At 41.0% G+C, this 18,463-nt stretch overlaps 3 protein-coding genes across 8 annotated transcripts in view; 1 reads left to right on the forward strand and 2 right to left on the reverse strand.

Annotated features, from left to right (window-relative positions):
* LOC308499444 (uncharacterized protein) overlaps nucleotides 1–1,012 on the reverse strand; it is a 48,521-nt gene extending 47,509 nt beyond the window's left edge. For all 5 annotated transcript variants that reach the window (XR_013993591.1, XR_013993592.1, XM_081052896.1 and 2 more), the window contains exon 1: nucleotides 108–1,012. Coding sequence is in view for 3 of the 5 variants with exons in the window: in XM_081052896.1 (XP_080909022.1) it covers nucleotides 108–877 (770 nt within the window). In the remaining 2 variants the exon portion in view is untranslated. The remainder of the gene's footprint in view (nucleotides 1–107) is intronic.
* Nucleotides 1,013–1,165: 153 nt separating this feature from the next.
* ANKRD34B (ankyrin repeat domain 34B) lies at nucleotides 1,166–12,667 on the forward strand. The gene is made up of 3 exons (XM_081052893.1): nucleotides 1,166–1,216; nucleotides 2,970–3,052; nucleotides 9,858–12,667. Exon 3 carries the CDS (start codon nucleotides 9,883–9,885, stop codon nucleotides 11,416–11,418), a length of 1,536 nt encoding a protein of 511 aa, XP_080909019.1. The 5' UTR covers nucleotides 1,166–1,216; nucleotides 2,970–3,052; nucleotides 9,858–9,882; the 3' UTR covers nucleotides 11,419–12,667.
* Nucleotides 12,665–18,463, reverse strand: part of FAM151B (family with sequence similarity 151 member B) — a 34,091-nt gene continuing 28,292 nt past the window's right edge. Inside the window, exon 7 of one of the 2 annotated variants that reach the window (XM_081052898.1) lies at nucleotides 12,665–18,250. Coding sequence is in view for 1 of the 2 variants with exons in the window: in XM_081052897.1 (XP_080909023.1) it covers nucleotides 18,091–18,250 (160 nt within the window). In the remaining variant the exon portion in view is untranslated. The remainder of the gene's footprint in view (nucleotides 18,251–18,463) is intronic. The other variant, XM_081052897.1, reaches the window with a different exon arrangement.

Consider the following 18,463-nt stretch of genomic DNA (forward strand, 5'->3'; position numbering starts at 1 on the left):
GCCTGGCGAGGTGCGCGCCGCCGGGTCCCCACTCCAACGCTTGGCAGCTCGGAGCCCGCCGCCCCCCTCTCTCAGACGAACAGGGGCGGGGACAAGGTGGCACCTACCCGGATCTGCGACTCGAGCCACCGAAGACCACAATCCAGCCCGGACGACACCCTGGGGCCACAGGCGCGGAGGGACGGAGCCGACAGAGCGAGGGAGGCGGGAGGCGCCGCCGCCGACTCGACAGCGCGTCCCAGGTCAGGGCGCCCCGCGGGCTCCGCGGGCCGCACTTGGGGAAACTTCGGCTCGCCGTGTTGGCTGCCCGGAGGAGGGCGCGCCCGGTGCGGTGAGGCCCTGGGCGCCCGCACCTCTCACGCGCCCTGACGCTGCAGTGCCCCGGGCGGCGAGCGAGGCCCGGCGTCGGTCGAGGGTCCCGGGCTGCAGGGGCCTGTCCAGACCCTGCCCCGCCTTCCCGGGCTTGGCCCCCACCGGATGCGGGTTTCCCCTTCTCTCCCTCGCCGCACTGGGGAGGCACGAGGCTGCCCGCAGCCGCGGGGTCTGCGAGGATCCGGGCAGGGGCGGCGCGCGCTCGGCTGCTGGGTCGCGCGTGTCGGGGCCTCAGACGTGGACGTGTCCCCGCAGGGGCCTCGGGCGGCCAGGCTGTAGGAGACGCAGGGTGAGCGCAGAGGGCGGGCTGGGGGCTGCGGAGCCGCTCGCAGCCACTAGCTCCACAAGGGGCAGCACACGGGGCTGGCCGCCGGGCGGGTCCTGGCGCCTCTCGCGCGCGCACCGCTTTGGCACCAGGACCCCGATCTCCTCCCCCGAGGGCCGGAGTCCAGAGATGTGCCCGCCCCAGGGTGGGGGCAATGGCTGCGCCCCTCGGGCGTGCCATTTCCCAAGGGAAGGCCGCGTCCTCCCGGTGGGCGGCGCGGGGACCGCCCCGCAGGGACTTTGGGCTGGACCGCGGTGGATGGCCATCGCCCTAGCCCGCCAGCTTGGCTCAGAGATGAGGCGGCGAAATGCGTCCGCCGCCCCCATCGGTGCCCGGGTGCGGTCGCCCCAGTCACCTTCCTTTGCCCTTCTCCGACAGCACCTCGGGCTTTCTCCCTCCCGCGCTCGGGAAAAGCTGAGGAAACGAGCTCTGTTCCCAGAGCCGGCGGGGGCCGTGGAGACACTGCCAGAATCCTCAACAGCTTGGAAACCCGTCACCTTGGTTCCCCGAGACTTGGAGGTATAGGTTTGCGTGCCTGTCTGCCCGTGTCCTGGGAGGGGGTTCTGCTGAAAGAGGTGGGGGTGTGGCTGGCCCAGGGCCCCGCAGACCCAGAGCCTGGAGGCGGCGGAAGGAACTGGAACAAGACACTAGCTCCTTTTGGGTGTGTATGGGAAACACAGCAGACCTTAGCAGCTACTCCTCTCCTTGGGCAGTTTCTAAATATTTCTTACAAGCTGATGCCAGGGGGAACACTTTTCCTGGCAAATCATTCCATTTCCTGGGACAACCTCTGATACGTCTTTTGTTCTGGCAGTGTCCCTTACCTTGCTTGGGGAGGGGACATACTTTGCTTGCGGCAGGCAGGTTTGCCTCACATTCCAAGCGTAGCTGGCCTTGGGCTGCCCTCTGGGACTCTGGATTTTTGCAGCTCTGTCTGGGAAGAGCAGGGCAGCACTCAGCCAGTCCTTGGTCCATTCCAACTCAAGGCTGTACTCTTCTCTGGGCCTGTGGGCTCCCCCTGCTCCCGCTGGGAGTTGAGCACCAGACTACCTGGAGATGATGACAGAGAGCCTGCAGGGAGCCTGAGGCAGGGGTTGATAGCAAATGGGAAAATGGGGATGGAACGAGGAATGAAGACTTTGCCAGCTTTTTCTCCAAATGTGCATAGCAGGCACCCCCTCTTGAATATCTGGGAGTGGAGCCTGGGATCTTATTTTTAAAAAACTCTTCATGTGATTCTTATGCCCACAGAAGGGGAAGAGCCCATTCGTATAGGGACCTTGGCCTCCCATTGTCAGGCTCCACCAGCCTGGGGGATTCTCATTTAGTGAGGCATGTTTAAAATGGACACTTATTGAATTAAGTGGCAAGTGTATTAGGATCTTTGAAATCTTCACAATCATCTACTGTAAAGTAGATTTTATCTCCAGTTTAGGGATGAGGAAACAGGCTCAGAATGGCTTCCCAAGAGTTGGGAACTTGGGAAGAGCCCGACCAGTCCACAGGTCTCTGACACACAGCCTGCTGCCTCCTCTGACCACTTTGTCCCCTTGCGGGCAGCACAGAGGCAGGGACTGGGCAAGGGTGTTTGCTCCCCCCCCCCCACGGCCAGACAGCCGACTTTTGGGAGGGAGCACCGATCCTATTTGGAGATGGAGTAAGAAGCTCAAAGGAAAATAACACTTCTCTTCAAATGAAAGGAAAACTGGAGGTGGCACAGGGACAAAAGCCACAGGAAAGGCCAAGCCTACCGTCTCTGAGATGCCTTTTAAAGCACTTCAGCCCATGTAGCCCTCCGGTTAGGTACCACATGAAATAGGTACAACAGAACTCTACTCGGTCGGAAGTTGGTCATGCAAGAAGCAAGGAGACGTAAGATAAAGGATACAGGAACACCTAAATAAGCCCTGGCAGGCAGGTGAGGATAGGAGTAACTTTGGGAGAGTTCTCGTACCTTTCCTTTCTCAGCCTCTTCATCTGCACAGAGCCGGGGCCTGACCCGCTGAGTGCGGAGACCCTTCCAATGGCAGCAGAGCTTGGAGGGTGGGATGCCTCCTGCAGACACACACAGGGTGGTCATGCCCGACACAGAGGACCCATGCCAGACATTTCTACAGACTCATAATCATTGAAATATGATTAACTGAAAAAAACACTGGAAGGATGTCTTAACAAGGAATGAAAAAATCTAGACTCCAAATGGGAGAGGTGCGTGCAACACATTATTGGTATTTATGTAACTCTAAATAGCTTTGATTTTTTTCCTTCATAGAAACTGACAGCTGGCTGACAGAGAACTCACCCAGGGAGAGAAAAGACATAAGTGGCGTATGAAATTTTGAATAATGTTTTCAGGTAACTTTCTATTTCCATTTAGAGTAGGTGTCTAGAGGGGCACATGTAGTAATGGTTTGAATTGCTTCATTTATGGACAGATATTTTTGATAGGGCTCATAACTCTAAGATCCAGTGCTTTTCACTTCTTTTTCCTGGTTTCCAGTGTCCTGGTAGTAGGGCAGAGAGCTGGGGGGATCCACCATTCAGCCTGTAGACTCTCACTTTATCCCCGTTTTCAGTAGGCTGCCTCCAAGTTTGGAGCCTTTCTGCTCAATCTGTTCCAAGAATAAATCTTTTGTTTTCTTGCCTAAAAGAGTGGATGTCTGCTACTTGCAGTGGAGTCAAATACCTAGGAGTACAGTTGTTATGTCCACAGATTTGAGCCATCCTCTTCTCTTCAGCCTTGTGATTCATTGCCACTTGCTGTGTATCTTGGGGCCTCCACACCCTAAACGTCATGGGTCTTGCCGGTAAGCTGGCTCCCTTCCGTCTCCCTGGTGTTTCTTGGCGCTTTCGGCTACAGCCTCTGCTGTGCTAAGGCAGTTTACCGTGCCACCCCCACCCCCTCTGCTTCCAGAGGTTGTTTGAAATTGCTAATCTGATGATACTCTCCAATTTTCTCTGTTCTTTAGAATATATATCTTTTTCATTTTCTTAATAACTAAATTGTAATTTTAGTGGTGTCTTGGGAGTAGAGAGAGTAACCAAGAGCGTGGTAAATATACCATGATGAACTGCAAGTGATATTAAAGACGTTCCCATTTTAAAATAAAAAGCAATTTATCCAGCTGTTTAATAATTAATGTTATAATAATGTTGAAATTATTATACTTGGAAATTATAAGGAAATTGCACTCTAAAGGATGTTTTCTTTCCATATTTCACTTAGTAGATTCCATTTATGTTTACAAAACATTATTTGCAGATCCTACAGAAAAACATTTTAAGTATTTTATATTATTTAAACAGGCTGTGGATTTAGAGACATGATAAAAATAAAAGGCTAAATTCTGAGATAAATTTTTTAAAAGGAAAAATGCAGTGAATAGGAAGGCACAAGAAGGAAGGCTTTTTCTAGACATGTCTGATTTCATCACCACCACCTCCACCACCACAACCCCTGGGGGGGGGCGGGGGGAGGATGCATATTAGCTGATTGTCCTTCCACAGATGAGGAATCCAAGACTCTGAGAGGCTGAGAGACTTGAGCAGGGCATTCAGCTAGTAAGTACCGGTTGGGGATTAGGGATGGAAATCTGGGTTTCTCTGACCTCCGAACTTCCTCCAGCTGAACTGTGATCTATTTGGAATGTGGGGATCATTTATAAGCTAGATTGTAACAAAAGGCCTGACTGAATGTGGAGACAGTATCAGCACAGGGTGCCCAGTGAGGGTGTTTCACAGGAGACAGGAGGCCAGGACTTTTCTGAACTAGGATAACTGTAGACGAGAAAAGTGGTTTCATCAGAGGTAGAACTTATCTCTGTGAAGAGTAGATTTAAGTCAAACTTCAGTGTCAGCATTTTTGATGTGCAAGTAAGTGGCTGAAGCAAGATGAAAGAGGCAACTGAAAGAGGATGAGGGCATAAAGACAAGGGGATTATTCCAATAAGGTACTGATTACAAATGAGACACTAGGAAACCAAACATGTATACACATGGAAAATAAAGTTATGTGACTTTTTTCTCTGAAAAATTTAATGTATAAACAATTTCAAAATTGCTCTACTAAACATGAACAATTTAAAAAGTGAGCAAACCAGTGGGTTTTATAACCAACAAAGAGTAAGCCTTGTGGAGTTGTTTTTGCTAACAGTCCTCTAGCTCTTAGGGGAGGGGTTCTGCCTATGTCCACCCCATAGCAGACAGATTCACTGGCAGCCATGAGCTAGTGGTGCTGCCCAGCTTCTCTGAGGCCAGGGAGCCCACAGTGCCCTCCGTTTCCATAGGACTGTGGTCTGGTGCTGCTGCCCGCAGGCATCCCAGTGGGCAGTGCATTGCCAGGCCCCTTCTCCCGGAACCTCCTGACACCAACTTTGATGAGAGAAAGTTTTAACAGAAAGTGGTCAGGTTTAGTGCTGTGGGGAAAGGCTTTTACATGAGGATAGATGAAAAGGTTTGAAAATCTTTCCAAAAATTTCTTATAACACTTTTTTGAAAGATGGAAAGAAAGGAGGGAGGGGAGGAGGGAGGGAGGAAGGAACAAAGGAGGAAGAGGAAAGAAAAGGAAGAAAGAATTATAGACTAGAATGTCATGCAGGCAAAAAAAAGACTTTATTGTATGAGACTACAATATTGCAATGTGGCATCTGACAACTTGTTCTTATTGAGTATCTGTTTCTCAAATGCTACTTTTGGTCAAAGGTGTTTTTATGTTATTGATACTGTATCTCTATAACTTTTAATTATGTCCTACAGAAATGCTATGCTCTTTTCTGTATACACATTCCACTTTACAAGAAATAGATAAATATCATACAAGAGTATGTGAAATATGTACTGTTTAAAAATGGTAACAATAAAGACACCCATATACATGCCATCCAGGCTGAGAAACAGAACATTACCTGCACCTTACGAGTTCCTGCGTCCCTCTCAGATTGTATCACTCCCCTTACTCCACCGAGAATAACTTTCTCTTGATTTTTGCATTAATCATTCCCTCTGCTTTTTTTCTCTTCAGTTTCCCATTTGTACCTGATTCTTAAATAAATTAATTGTTTATTTTTGAAAACCTGGGTAGCGAGCACAAAATTAGATGAATAAAGGAAGGTCAATATTGCCAATATATGATGAAAGCTCACAGGAGAGCTTCAGTCTCTGGACTGTTGAACACTCTCTGGACTGCTCACCTCAGCGTCTGGAAGACTGTTCATAGAAGGCCCTTCTGGGTGAGGTCATGAGTGAGCTCTGGGACACGTGGGGCTCACCATTGCAGGGCTTCTGGCAGAGCTGCAGTGTAGACCAGGTACGACCGGTAGATATCCAAAGGGAACGGGTGCTCATTCTTTCTCCTCCTAAGCTCACCATGACTTAGCCCCAGATCTCAGAGCAGATCAAAGCAGAACAACTGAGCACAGGGCTAAAATGAGTTCCACTGGCTGCCCCAGAAAGCAGGGCGTGGAGGACAGAGCAGAGCATTCGTCAGGACAAAGCAAGTAGATTAAGCAACTGAGGGCAGGCGCACCTGAGCATGTGGTCCTCAATGGAGGACAAGGTGGTAAGACGGCAGTATGATCTCAGAGCTGGTGTTTGTGTACATCCTTTATCATGGCATCTCCTCTCACCACCGCCCGGGGGGTTTTGGTGCCTCTTCTCTCGAAGGATGTCCAGCCTCTCATTTCTTCTTTCTTGTTCTACCATGATTTCATCTTGGTAAATGACATCTTCCAGTCGATTCTTGAGAGTGTATTCCAATTCTTGACTGATGATTTGCCTAGATATATTAGGTTGGTGCAAAAGTAAGTGTAGTTTTTAAAAGGTTAAAAATAATTGCAAAAAACTGCAATTACTTTTGCACCAACCTAATAGAATTCTAAGCGGGGAATTATTTTTCCTTCAGATTTTTAAAAAAACACTTTTCCATTGTCTTTCCATTGCTGGTGTTGCATCTGAACCCATTCTAATTCTTGATCCTTCAGTATGTGACTTATCCACCCCATTCCCCACCTCTGGCTCCCAAGTTCACAGTCTTCTCTGCTCTCAGTGTTCTGGGAAATTATAACCACGTGCCATCGTCAGGGTCTGCTTTCATTCACTGTGCTGTGTTCTAATCGGGCCATTTCAATTTAGTAACTCATGTCCCTCGGGCCTAGAAAATTTTCTTGATCTCATTGATCATTTTATCTCATGTTCTCCTCTGCCCCATCCCCACTATTTCCTCTGACTGGAACTTCTGTTAGTTGGATGTTGGATATCCTGGTCTAGGCCTCGAATTTTCTTATTTTTTATCTTCTGTTCATTTTGCTTAACTGTGTTACAGATTTTATCAATGTTACTATCCAACCCTTCTACAGAGTTTTGCAGTTTGCATCACGTTTTGACCCTTGGAGAGCTTTTTATGGTCTCTGAATATTCTTTTTTCACAGAATCTTGTTTCGTGGTAACCATATCTTATCCCTTTGAAGCTTTTGCAGTTTTCATTTTCCTGACTTATATCTGTTTCCTCCAAGGTGTTTTTTATTTTTTCTATTCTGGTTCTGGATTTCCAATGTAAGAGGCTCTTTTGTTCATTTTTTGTTTTGACTATCTGCTCATGATCAAAGGGCTTGGATGAAAAAGCCCATGAGAAGCCTGGAGCACGTGCGTGAGGCTTGCGTCCTTTGTCTCACTGTAGGACAATCTGGGTGGAAGGTTGGGGATTCCCTGTGGTCAGTACTTTTAGGTATTTTCTCGTAGGCAAATGAGATTCTTGAAAAAAGAGGATAGCAATTTTTGCCTAACGGATAAGGGTATGGCTGCCAGCCTTCTTGCAGCCGAGGTGAGGGAGAAAGCTGTGACTGCCTTCATTCCATGGTCAGCAGGTATAAAATCACGTATTCCCGTTTTCTTGTCATCAAACACGCCCGGTGTCTCCCAGTCCAGAAACCCTCCATTTCACCTTTCTGGAGAATTAACCTCTGGACATCTTCTTGGGTGGAGAGGCAGTCTCCTTATCTCTTAAAGGCTGGGAATGAAGGAATGACCTGAGGCAGAACTTCCCAAACTTTCGTGTACATACAAATCACTTGGGGATCCAGTTACAATGTAGGCTCTCACTCAGTAGGTCTGGGGTGGACCCCGAGATGCTGCATATCTAACAAGTGTCAGGTAGTGCTGCTGCTACAGGTGCAAAGTAGGGTCTCACTTCGAGGAGCAAGGAGCTAGGGATCTAACTGCTTCTCTAGCAGCTTTGCACCTGGTCCATCTTATTTTATTTATTTATTTATTTTGCATTCAGAACCACTAGAGCTTTAATGGGTAGTTAGTAACCACTTCTTGGCTGAAGATAATTTCTACCTTTTTCCAAGGGTTTCATAGTGCATCTTATTTTAGCCGTACTCTCCACATCCCGGTTCTAGAGCTGCCTGCTGCTGCCTCGTTCTAGGGGTCTGCAGGGCGCCTGACCTTAGTTCACGGCTTTTCCACCACCAACTGGAGGCACAGCCTTGTCAGGTTGGTTGAATCAGTTACCACTGGTCCCTCTGCATCTTCTCTCTTTTTCCTGCTGCCCTTGTGAGTTTATGTCTTTTTAAAAATTCATCAATTGCAGGGGGTTTCAGGAAGAGGCAAAATTAGACGTGCGTGTTTTGCCACAGTCACTGTAACTGTAACCACCTGCTAAAATATTTTCCTAAAGTTTGGTTTTATCAGCATAAATGAAGCCCAATTTATGATAAATAACTGTGCTATATTAAGTCTCTAGGCCTTTGCACAAGGAGTATTCTCGTCTTTTTTCTTCCTTTGTCTGGGAAACTCTTACACAGTCCTCAAGACCCAGCTCAAATGGTTAGCCTCTGTGGAGCCCCCATGAGTCCCCAAACCATGAAAACCTCTGTGTTCTCACTACGAACTCATAACCCACTGCTTATACAGTATCTCTTCCAAACAATGGTGTAAGTTCCTCAGGGCTCTAGGGCTCATACCTTTGTAGCTCAGTGCCCAGCACGTATTAGGAGTTTACAGCTGTTTAACAATTGAATTAATTTCTGTGTGCATATCTGTCTTCCCCCCTTTTTCTTCCTGTTCTCTACATCTTTTCTTCTCTTAGTTAAGAGGACATTGTATTTATTATCTATTCCATCATCCAGTAGAAATTCACGTCCCATATTCTTAATTTTAAAAGTAGGTGAGTGGAATAAATAATACTTCTCAATTTTTAAAAACCACTTAATTATATTTAAAGATTACATAAACTACATTTGATTTTTCTCCCCAGCTCTAAGGACTGTTAAAAGACAAATATTTCTTCAGTTCTAAATAAAGAACCATTTCTGATCACCTAATAGAATTACCTGTTGAAGGAGTTTGAATCGAAATTATTTAAATAAACAAATAATTTTCAGTTTAATGGTAAAAAAATGAAATGTTTCTAAAGTCTACATGTCTTCATTCATGTTTCTAGCTTAGAATACTCTCTTTTCAGAGTAAGTGTACTGCTGTCAAAACTTAACCCCAACAGTATGTTGCTAACCCCATAATCTGGTCAGCGTATATTTCAATAATGGAATCAAGAAAAATACATAACCACATGCTCACCATTCCTATCTTAGTGTGCCTTCCAGACATTGTGTCAGTTATTTTAACGTTTTGTAGTCCAAATAATTTTTCATCCTTTAAAAGAAACATAAATGCCCCTCAAATGGAAAAATCTAGAAATGGCTGTATTATTTAACTAAAGAGCATGTTTAAGTAATAATTTAAAACTACGGCATTTTTACATTAAGCTACCACAATAAACATGCTGCATTTTCATTGATTCAGCTGAAAGTTCACAGAATCTTTTTTGCTTTAATTTGCATTTTAGTATTATTTTAAATATATTTTTCATAAGTAGAAAATAAGTAGATTATTATTTTATTAATTGGGATTTAGGGAAGTAGTAGGTTGGTGTTATATCATAAATATTCAATGAAGATTTTGAAAGTAAATGTTAGTTTGTAATTTCCTAAAATTTGTTACTAGTCTAAAATTTATTTGGCAATTCACTATTTTGCCCTGTATGTATTAATAACACAATCTCATTTATGTCCTCTTTCTATATATCTTTCAGAAATTATAACAATAGGAATATAAAGGGGGACATTGATTCTGCCTAATCTTTTGATCTTTATCTCTTTGGTAGCAGGCATTGATTTCTGCTTTTGAAGATGGATGAAGGTGCAGAAATTTCAAGTGATGGAAACTCCCTGATTAAAGCAGTCCATCAGAGCCGGCTTCGCCTCACAAGACTCTTGCTAGAAGGTGGTGCCTACATCAATGAGAGTAACGACCGTGGGGAAACACCTTTAATGATCGCTTGTAAGACCAAACATGTTGATCCCCAGAGTGTCAGTAAAGCCAAAATGGTTAAATACCTGTTAGAAAACAATGCTGATCCCAACATACAGGACAAATCTGGGAAAACTGCTTTGATGCATGCTTGCTTAGAAAAAGCTGGGCCTGAAGTTGTTTCCTTGCTCCTAAAGAGTGGGGCGGACCTCAGCTTGCAAGACCATTCTAGTTACTCGGCCCTCGTGTATGCTATAAATTCAGAAGATAAAGAAACTCTGAAAGTTCTGCTTAGTGCTTGCAAGGCAAAGGGGAAAGAGGTCATTATCATAACGACAGCAAAATCGCCCTCTGGCAGGCACACTACCCAACAGTACTTAAATATGCCTGACATAGATGGGTGTCATTCCCCAGCCACCTGTGCCACTCCTTCAGAAATAGACATAAAAACAGCCTCATCGCCACTTTCACGTTCTTCTGAAACTGAAATGTCACTTTTTGGCTTTAAAGATCTGGAGCTCTCAGGAAGCCATGATGATACCTGGGACCCAGGCTCCCCTGTTAGGAAGCCTGCTGTGGCCCTTACTGGGCCCAAGCTACCCCAGGCTCCAGCCTGGATCAAGAGCCCTCCTTCATTAATGCACCTGAACAGAGTGGCCTCTTTGCAAGAGGAGCTCCAGGATATTACTCCAGAGGAAGAATTATCCTACAAAACCAATGGGCTGGCCCTTTCCAAGCGATTCATCACTAGGCACCAAAGTATTGATGTAAAAGACACGGCACATTTGCTAAGAGCCTTTGATCAGGCCAGCTCAAGAAAGATGTCATATGATGAAATAAATTATCAATCATTTTTTTCAGAAGGAAATCAGCAATGTACGGAAATCCCTGTTGACGAGGACCCAGACCCTAACCAGACCCTATTTGCTTCCACCTTAAGAAGTATAATTCAGAAAAGAAATTCAGGGGCAAATCACTACAGCTCTGATTCCCAGCTCTCAGCTGGTCTAATCCCTACAACTTTAGAAGATGGCAAAGCACTTACAGGAAAGAAAAAGATCCTCTCACCATCTCCTTCTTTGTTGTCAGGGTCCAAAGAATTGTTGGAGAATGTCCCCCCAGGCCCCCTGGGCAGGAGGAATCATGCCATTTTAGAAAGACGGGGCTCAGGAGCTTTCCCTTTAGATCACAGTATTACCCCAATCAGACCAGGGTTTCTGCCCCCCTTAAATGTGACTCCTCACCATCCCATCTCAGATGTCAGTGTCAACAAGATTTCCAGCCTTCTTTCTTGTGGTCAAAAAGTGTTTATGCCAACAGTTCCTATTTTCCCTAAAGAATTCAAAAGTAAAAAAATGTTGTTAAGGAGACAATCATTGCAAACAGAACAAATTAAGCAGTTAGTAAATTTTTAAGGGATGGCTGAAAAACACATTTTGTTTAAATGTCTGTTTCAGAGAAATATAGAACTAGAGAAGAAATATCAAATGTCCATCCTTTTCAATCTTGTAATTGGTTGGTCCATAACGGTTAGGGGGATCCACATGAACTGTGTATCATACTAGGCACTGTGGAGACAGAGAGTATATAGTTTCTGGTAAGGGAATTCTCTCAAAATTAAAGCTATTTTTCTCAAAACTTCCAATATTTAACAACCACGTGGTACAAGTTTTTATTTGAAACAAAAGTCAGCAAAGAAAGGTCATATATGTTGGAGATAACTTTAAAATTTTTTTCAGATTTGCCAAATATTTTATTAGGAAATTGCTTTCAAGTCAGTAATATTTTTTTTAACATTTCAAGTAAATAAGTAAGATTGTTGATTTCCATGATGCCAAAAGCATAAATGAAAACACTGACAGCTATAAAATGTAGTTTAAACTACAAAAAAAGAATGAACTAACTGTTCAAAAATGTTGACTGCAGGTAGGTGGAAATCTAATTAAAAGTTTAATGGTCAACCATTATAGCAGAGGCAGCTAATATTCATATTGCCGAGTGGCAGATCAGAGTTTTACATGCTAATAAAAATCTACGCCAAGTATTTGTGTGCTGCTTTTTGCTCTATTTTGTTTATTACACATTTAAATGAAAATGTTATCTTACGGTATTCTTCTTTCTCCATATCCTTTAATTCCTGTTATTATTTTTTGAAGCTTATTCATAGGTTCCCAATAAGACAATATAAAAGTTAAAAAGCATTGCTTTTTACTTATATCAAATTATTCTTGTCTTTCTCAGAACTGAAAAAATCTAAAAGTTTGGGATTTATCACAAATAGAAACTAAATACCTGCTTCATTTTAGAAAAGAAAAATATGATTAGATTAGCTTAGGCGAGCTAAAATTAAGAAAGCCAGTAGAAAATTATAAAGTGTACTAAATATTCAGTCAATGTTAAACAACATCTTTTTATTTCAGATATATAATTATTAGACATTTCTATAATAAGGCTTTATAAGGATAATTTCCTTAGTGTGACACTCCAATCATGTAGTATTTTAGGGCTTGTCAATTATACCTAACAAAATAAATGAATACCATGCTATCATAAAATGACTATATTATTTATATCATTACAAAATATGGTGTTTATACAAAAAAATCCTTATTTCAATCTAGAAGTTTACAAGAAAGAATAAATCAAACTACAATATCTGAGTGTATTAATTTGATGATTTATTTCTTTGCCTTCTATCAATATACAGGAAATCATAACAATTGGCATGATGCTTTTCTTAGTAATTTGATATAAGCAAGTTGTAATGTAGATAGTAATTAATTTCTTGTGGCTTTTATTAGAAGAAAATCAGACGTGTTCCATTTAATGTTTTGAAGAACAGTAATATTAGAAATATTTTTTGATTCAGAACACAGAATTATAGGTGATGTTTATAGGTAGCTAAACCCTTTTTGAAAGTTTTGTTATTGAGAAAAGAGCTTGATATTAAGTTGTAAAGTACAGTTTGGAAGAATATGTAAACAGATTAGTTCATAAACAAAATGGTATCAATAAAGATTTAAAATGTCATTTTGACTATCACTGGTTTTTGTTTATCTCACATACTAATGATAAAGAAATTGTGCCACCTGTGTGACTTTGAGTAAACAGAAAATTAAGAAAAAGTAAGTTTTGTTGCTATTCTCGTCCCAACATGGGGAAAAATATTTAATGGGATTAAAATGTTGTTGGCCATATTTGGAAGTGTTTTTAGTCATCTATTAATCCTAAGAACACTTAGGGACTGCGTGGCACTGTTCAGTCTTAAGTGGACTATATCACTGGCATCCCAATGATAAGTCACAGATGTTTGCAAAAGGAATCAGATATGTATGTATGTTCAGAGTTTTTTCAATTAGCTCTTGAATTCACAAAGTAGCAACAGACTCTCTCAGCCGATATTTTAATTACTTTTTTAGAACTGTTATTACATTCTTTCACCCCAAGGAAGGGATGAAGAAGAAAAGGGCAATCAGCCTTAATGAAGATTCTACAGCAACACCCAAATCCAGAACAGCTCAGCTGACAGATTTAGCCAGGCTGTTCCTTTTCCAGAGCAGAAGCATAGAAATGAAAGACAGAAACAGAAACAAAAAGAGTCTCCTTAGAGGCCAGGAGGCTGGGTAAGCTTTTTTCAAGTCCTGTTTTTTCTCTGCTCTGATAGAGGGAATATGGGAGTAGTTTTATTCTTTAAAAGTATTAAATAATTTAAAATACAAAGAAAAGTAGCAATTACTTGGGAGGGTTCCTTAAGAAACTGGTTGAATTAAATAAAGAGCATCCTTTCTAAAGTTAGAGTGGAGAGGTGAGTTCCGGGACAGGCAGATGGGGTTTTCGTTTTTCTTTCGAGTTGGTATAAAGTAACAGTATCAACTAATCACGAGAAATATAGCTACACCTGGCCTCTGTCCTATCCCGTTTGGGTCAGTGGCACCACCTGACCCTATTACTGAAGCCAAAAATACATAACGCTAGACTCTTCCCTCTTCCTTATCATCCCCATTTAACTAGTTTAAAAACTCTTACAAGTTCTTCCTTCTTAAATTTTCCTCTATTTCTTGAGACTTTCCATCCCCTTTTGCTACCACCTTAATTCAGAGCTTCATCTCCTTTCACTACAAGAATTCTAAATCTCCTTCTGCCACTGTAATCACCTTTCTCACACTCAGGAAGGATAAAGCTTTCCCTGCTTACAATGGTGCGGTGACTCCCCCAGCCTACAGAAAAGGAGCAAAGTGCTGACCACGGAAAATGAATCTGGCCCCTGCCTCACAGCCCGATGCCGCCACAACCTTACTTGCACAGGTCAAGTCAGGCTCTTACCCACTTAAAGTTCCTCTGCTCATGTGCCTCTGCCTGGAAGGCCCTTCCCTCTAAGTCTACCTGGTGAATCTCACTCATCATTCAAGACACAACTTAAGTGTCCTCTCTCAGAACAGACTGCTGTCTCTTACCACAACCTCATGTATGGTTCCATCACAGGAATTATAGCAAGTAGCCAACTTATTGTTTACAGGTTTCTCTCTACTGGATTGTAAGATCCTTGAGGTAGGAATCATTTCTGAATTACTGGCTCAGCCTCGGCACAAAAGACATCATTTAGATGCCTGCCCACCTCCCTTGCCACAGAGTTCCCAACTGGGCCCTGAAGTCCTGTCATGTGTCTCCCTCATAAAAGACACAAGTGACTGGACAAATGATGGCCTCTGGACCAAAGAATGGTGGGTACAAAGAAAGAGAAGCCATCACAGTGATGAGGAGGAGTGTCATGGAGGGCACTAGAGCAGAGGTTCCTGGATCCGCCCTGCTCCTTCTCAGACCTGCTTATCAGCTCCTCTCAGTTTCACCTCTCCACTCTACTCCCGTCTTCTAAAGTCTTCAGCAGTACTACCCTCATCTTCCTTTTTAACATCCAACTATTTTCCTTGCATTTGATTCATGAATTTATGATTACAAACACACTGTAGGTTCCAATGAGATAGATTCACATCTTAAATTTCAAGTGAAAGAGAGCATTTTTCTACGTACTCACTAGATACTTATTTTTTTTTAATTACAAGGGAAAAAATCCAAGACCCTAGCTCCAGCAAACAATTAAATAAACCACCTGTTCTGAATGACTTTTAACAATTTCCCATTGGATAAATGAATACACATCTGGCTAATTAGCAATAACATCACTCTCACAGAGCCATACACAACTACTGTACTTTTAAAAGATCTGATTTTTTTAACAATTGGATCTCGTACCAAAGTCTCTTGTAGGGCTAGGATTGCTCGACCAGACTTGGGAAGTAACCCTCAAATGCTCCGGGAACTCAACACCAACACATTAGCCCCAAGAACCTAGAGGGGAAAAGTAGGTAGTACTAAACCTTTTACTTTCTTTGTGACTACGAACGTCTTCCCAAATATTTTCCTATGTATATAAATGCACATAGACATTCAATTTTACATAAATAATATGATACCATACATCTGTTTTGCAGCCTGCAGTATGTTGCAACACACACCTTTCCACATTAATAATGCAGATTCTCAGTGTCTACATAGTATTGTATGCATTTTTGTACATTAAAGCTTTTAAAATAATAATAGCATTTAATAACCAAATTTTGAAGTGTCTGTTCAAATCTTTTGCCCATTTTTAATTAAGTTGCTCAACTTCTATTTAAAAATCAGTTTATAGTTCTTCATAGATTCTAAGTATGAACCCTTTGTCATATATGTGTTAATAAACATCCCTCCGTATTCTCTTCTAAATGTTTTATAATTTTAGCTTTCACATTTAGGCCTAAGATCCAACTCAAATTACTATTTGTGTATGGTGTGAAGTAGGGATGATTTTTTTCCCATATGGATATCCATTAAAACTTTACTTTTCAACAGAATATATTTTATAATTCTCTTAATGTATTTTTGTTCCTGAGAATACTTTAAAATATACCTATAAATATTAATCTAAGTGACACTCAGTTAATATATTTCTCAATATAGAAGAATTTTGCCTTAAGATTAATAGTTTAAAAATATTATTAAGGGTAAGATAATCAAGTAGTAAAAATAACCTAGACAAATGAATTTTATTTTAAACTTCATTAAAATGTAGTTCACTTATAATTCAACTCTCTATATAAAAGTATATCATGATCATTTTAGAAAATTTATAAATTAAACTTTTGCTACAATTTTAAGAAGTATTCTTTGTTGCAATTGTTAAAATTTTGTAATTATGAAACTACACCTTTTGTTTTTAGCAAACAATCATAAAAAGTGAAGTTTTAGTTACAGCATAAGGGAATATAGTCAATAATATTGTACTAACTATGTATGGTGTCAGATGACTACCAGACTTATCAGGGTGGTCACTTGTAAGTTATGTAAATGTCTAGTAACTATGTTGTACACTTAAAACTAACATAATATTGTATGTCAGCTGTAATTCAAAAAAATTTGTAATATTTAAAAAAAGAAAGTGAAGTTTTACATGTTGACAATATTGCATTCAGTTGGAGCTAAAATTTAAAGCACAAATATAATTGTTTTAAGTATTTAAATGTCTATAATGCTTCATTATATTTCTTACATCTATCTATTTATCTATCTACCTACCTACCTACCTACAATGGCTATGAGCACTTGCTATGTGATGAGCACTGAGCTAGATGCCTCCATCAATATCCCTTAATCTTCACAACCCTACAAGAGAATCCTCATTTTCCCCACTATTTTATAGATAAGGAAGCCCGATTCAAGGAGGTTAAATATTTCCACAAATCTATGGCTAGTAAGAGACAGTAGTGGGACTATAAGGGAAATCTCTCTGAATTAAAAACCCAAGTTCCTTTTTCTAAATAGAACTACTTTATTCTCTGGGAGAAAATAGTCGATAAACAAAAGGTAAATTGCGTATTTTAGGACATTCATTGGTAAATCATTTTTCAATAAAATAAATCAAAGAAGCAACATGTTTTCCTGAATGTCCTACTCAGGATTATGCCAGGTACCATAAAGGACAGTTCAGAATGTTCCCTTCCCATGAAGGACTTTATGATCCAGTCGAGGAGATATAACTAACACGTATGCCACAAGTAGTGAACAATATTAAATAGTTAAAATTAACTGTTAAAGTAAGATCTAGAGACCACTGATGTAGGCATTTTTGAAATGAAGGACTGTGTTGGAGGACAGTGAGTTGACTTTCAGAGTGGGACTACATTATGAGTATATAAGGTCTGGAAAGAGTGAAAATCAATAAAGTTGAATGTAGGAAACTCGTGGAGGCTTTTGATTTGGCATAAAGAAAGAAGTGTTTTTAAAATTTTTCTTCAGCGGAAATACTCAGGGTATCTCTGAGCAGAGTGTGAAGAATGAAATCACAAAGAACTAGTTTTTAAAACTCTAGTAGCAGAACAAGGGCCTGGACTAAGGTGGCACTGGTGAGAAACTTGAAAATCAAATGATATGTTATCAGGATTAAAATTCTCCTCTCCAATACTATTATTATGATTGAAACAAAGAATAGAAAAATACACACAGCTGTCATTATACTACCAACAACATGGAAATTCTACATCCATCTGATTAAATATATATTGTTTTCAGTAAATGGATTTGATTTTGTTATGAGAAAGCTGTTCACCCCTGTGAAAGTTAAAAACTTTTTTAAGACTTCTTACTCTTTTGTAGTCTCTGAAATAATCAGTTCTTCAGGAAAAGGAAAATGGGTGCCATGTTTCTGTGGAATCTCTGGAATGCAAGTGCCAACAAAATGTGATTTATACCTGTTTTATGACACATGGATTCTTTCAATTATATTCAGTCTATCAAAATTATTTTTTATAAAGAGTTTCAAAGTGTCATTTTCCTATATTATTATTAGACTAGGCCTACTGAAATTTTTCTTTCCAAATCTTTTAGGAAGCACAGTAGTATAAGAACATATGCCTAATACAGTGCGTATTGGTATTTTTTGATTGGAAGAATTGGAGCATAAATCAATCATCATAATTTATATGATAATTAATTTAGACCAAAGCAGAGAAGGATTATGAAACCAAAACATGAAATAATTTAGAAGAATCCTCTTAGAGATTAACTTTGATTCCAATGGTTTGTTTAAATTCATGATTCTGCGGTTCCAAGATGTCATAGAAAACTTGCTTTCTGTCGAAATGGTCTCTAATGCAAAGTAAATCATCAATAGAATAGTTATCATTTTTTCCAGTCCAAACAGTCAGGCTGTATCTGCATTAAAACAAAACAATAATATAGTTAAAAGTGAAAGATAAGAAACAGTGATGATGAATTCAATAAGCATAAAAATAGTTACTCTCATTTGTCTATAACCCAAATTCACACAGATGAATAAAATCAATTAGCAATGGTGGAACTATACTTTCCTGTTTAATTCCTTCATCAATGTCAAATGGACTAGAGAGAAAAAAATTCACATTTCTG

The sequence above is a fragment of the Rhinolophus hipposideros genome (assembly GCF_964194185.1).
Source record: "Rhinolophus hipposideros genome assembly, chromosome: 7".
NCBI lineage: Eukaryota > Metazoa > Chordata > Mammalia > Chiroptera > Rhinolophidae > Rhinolophus > Rhinolophus hipposideros.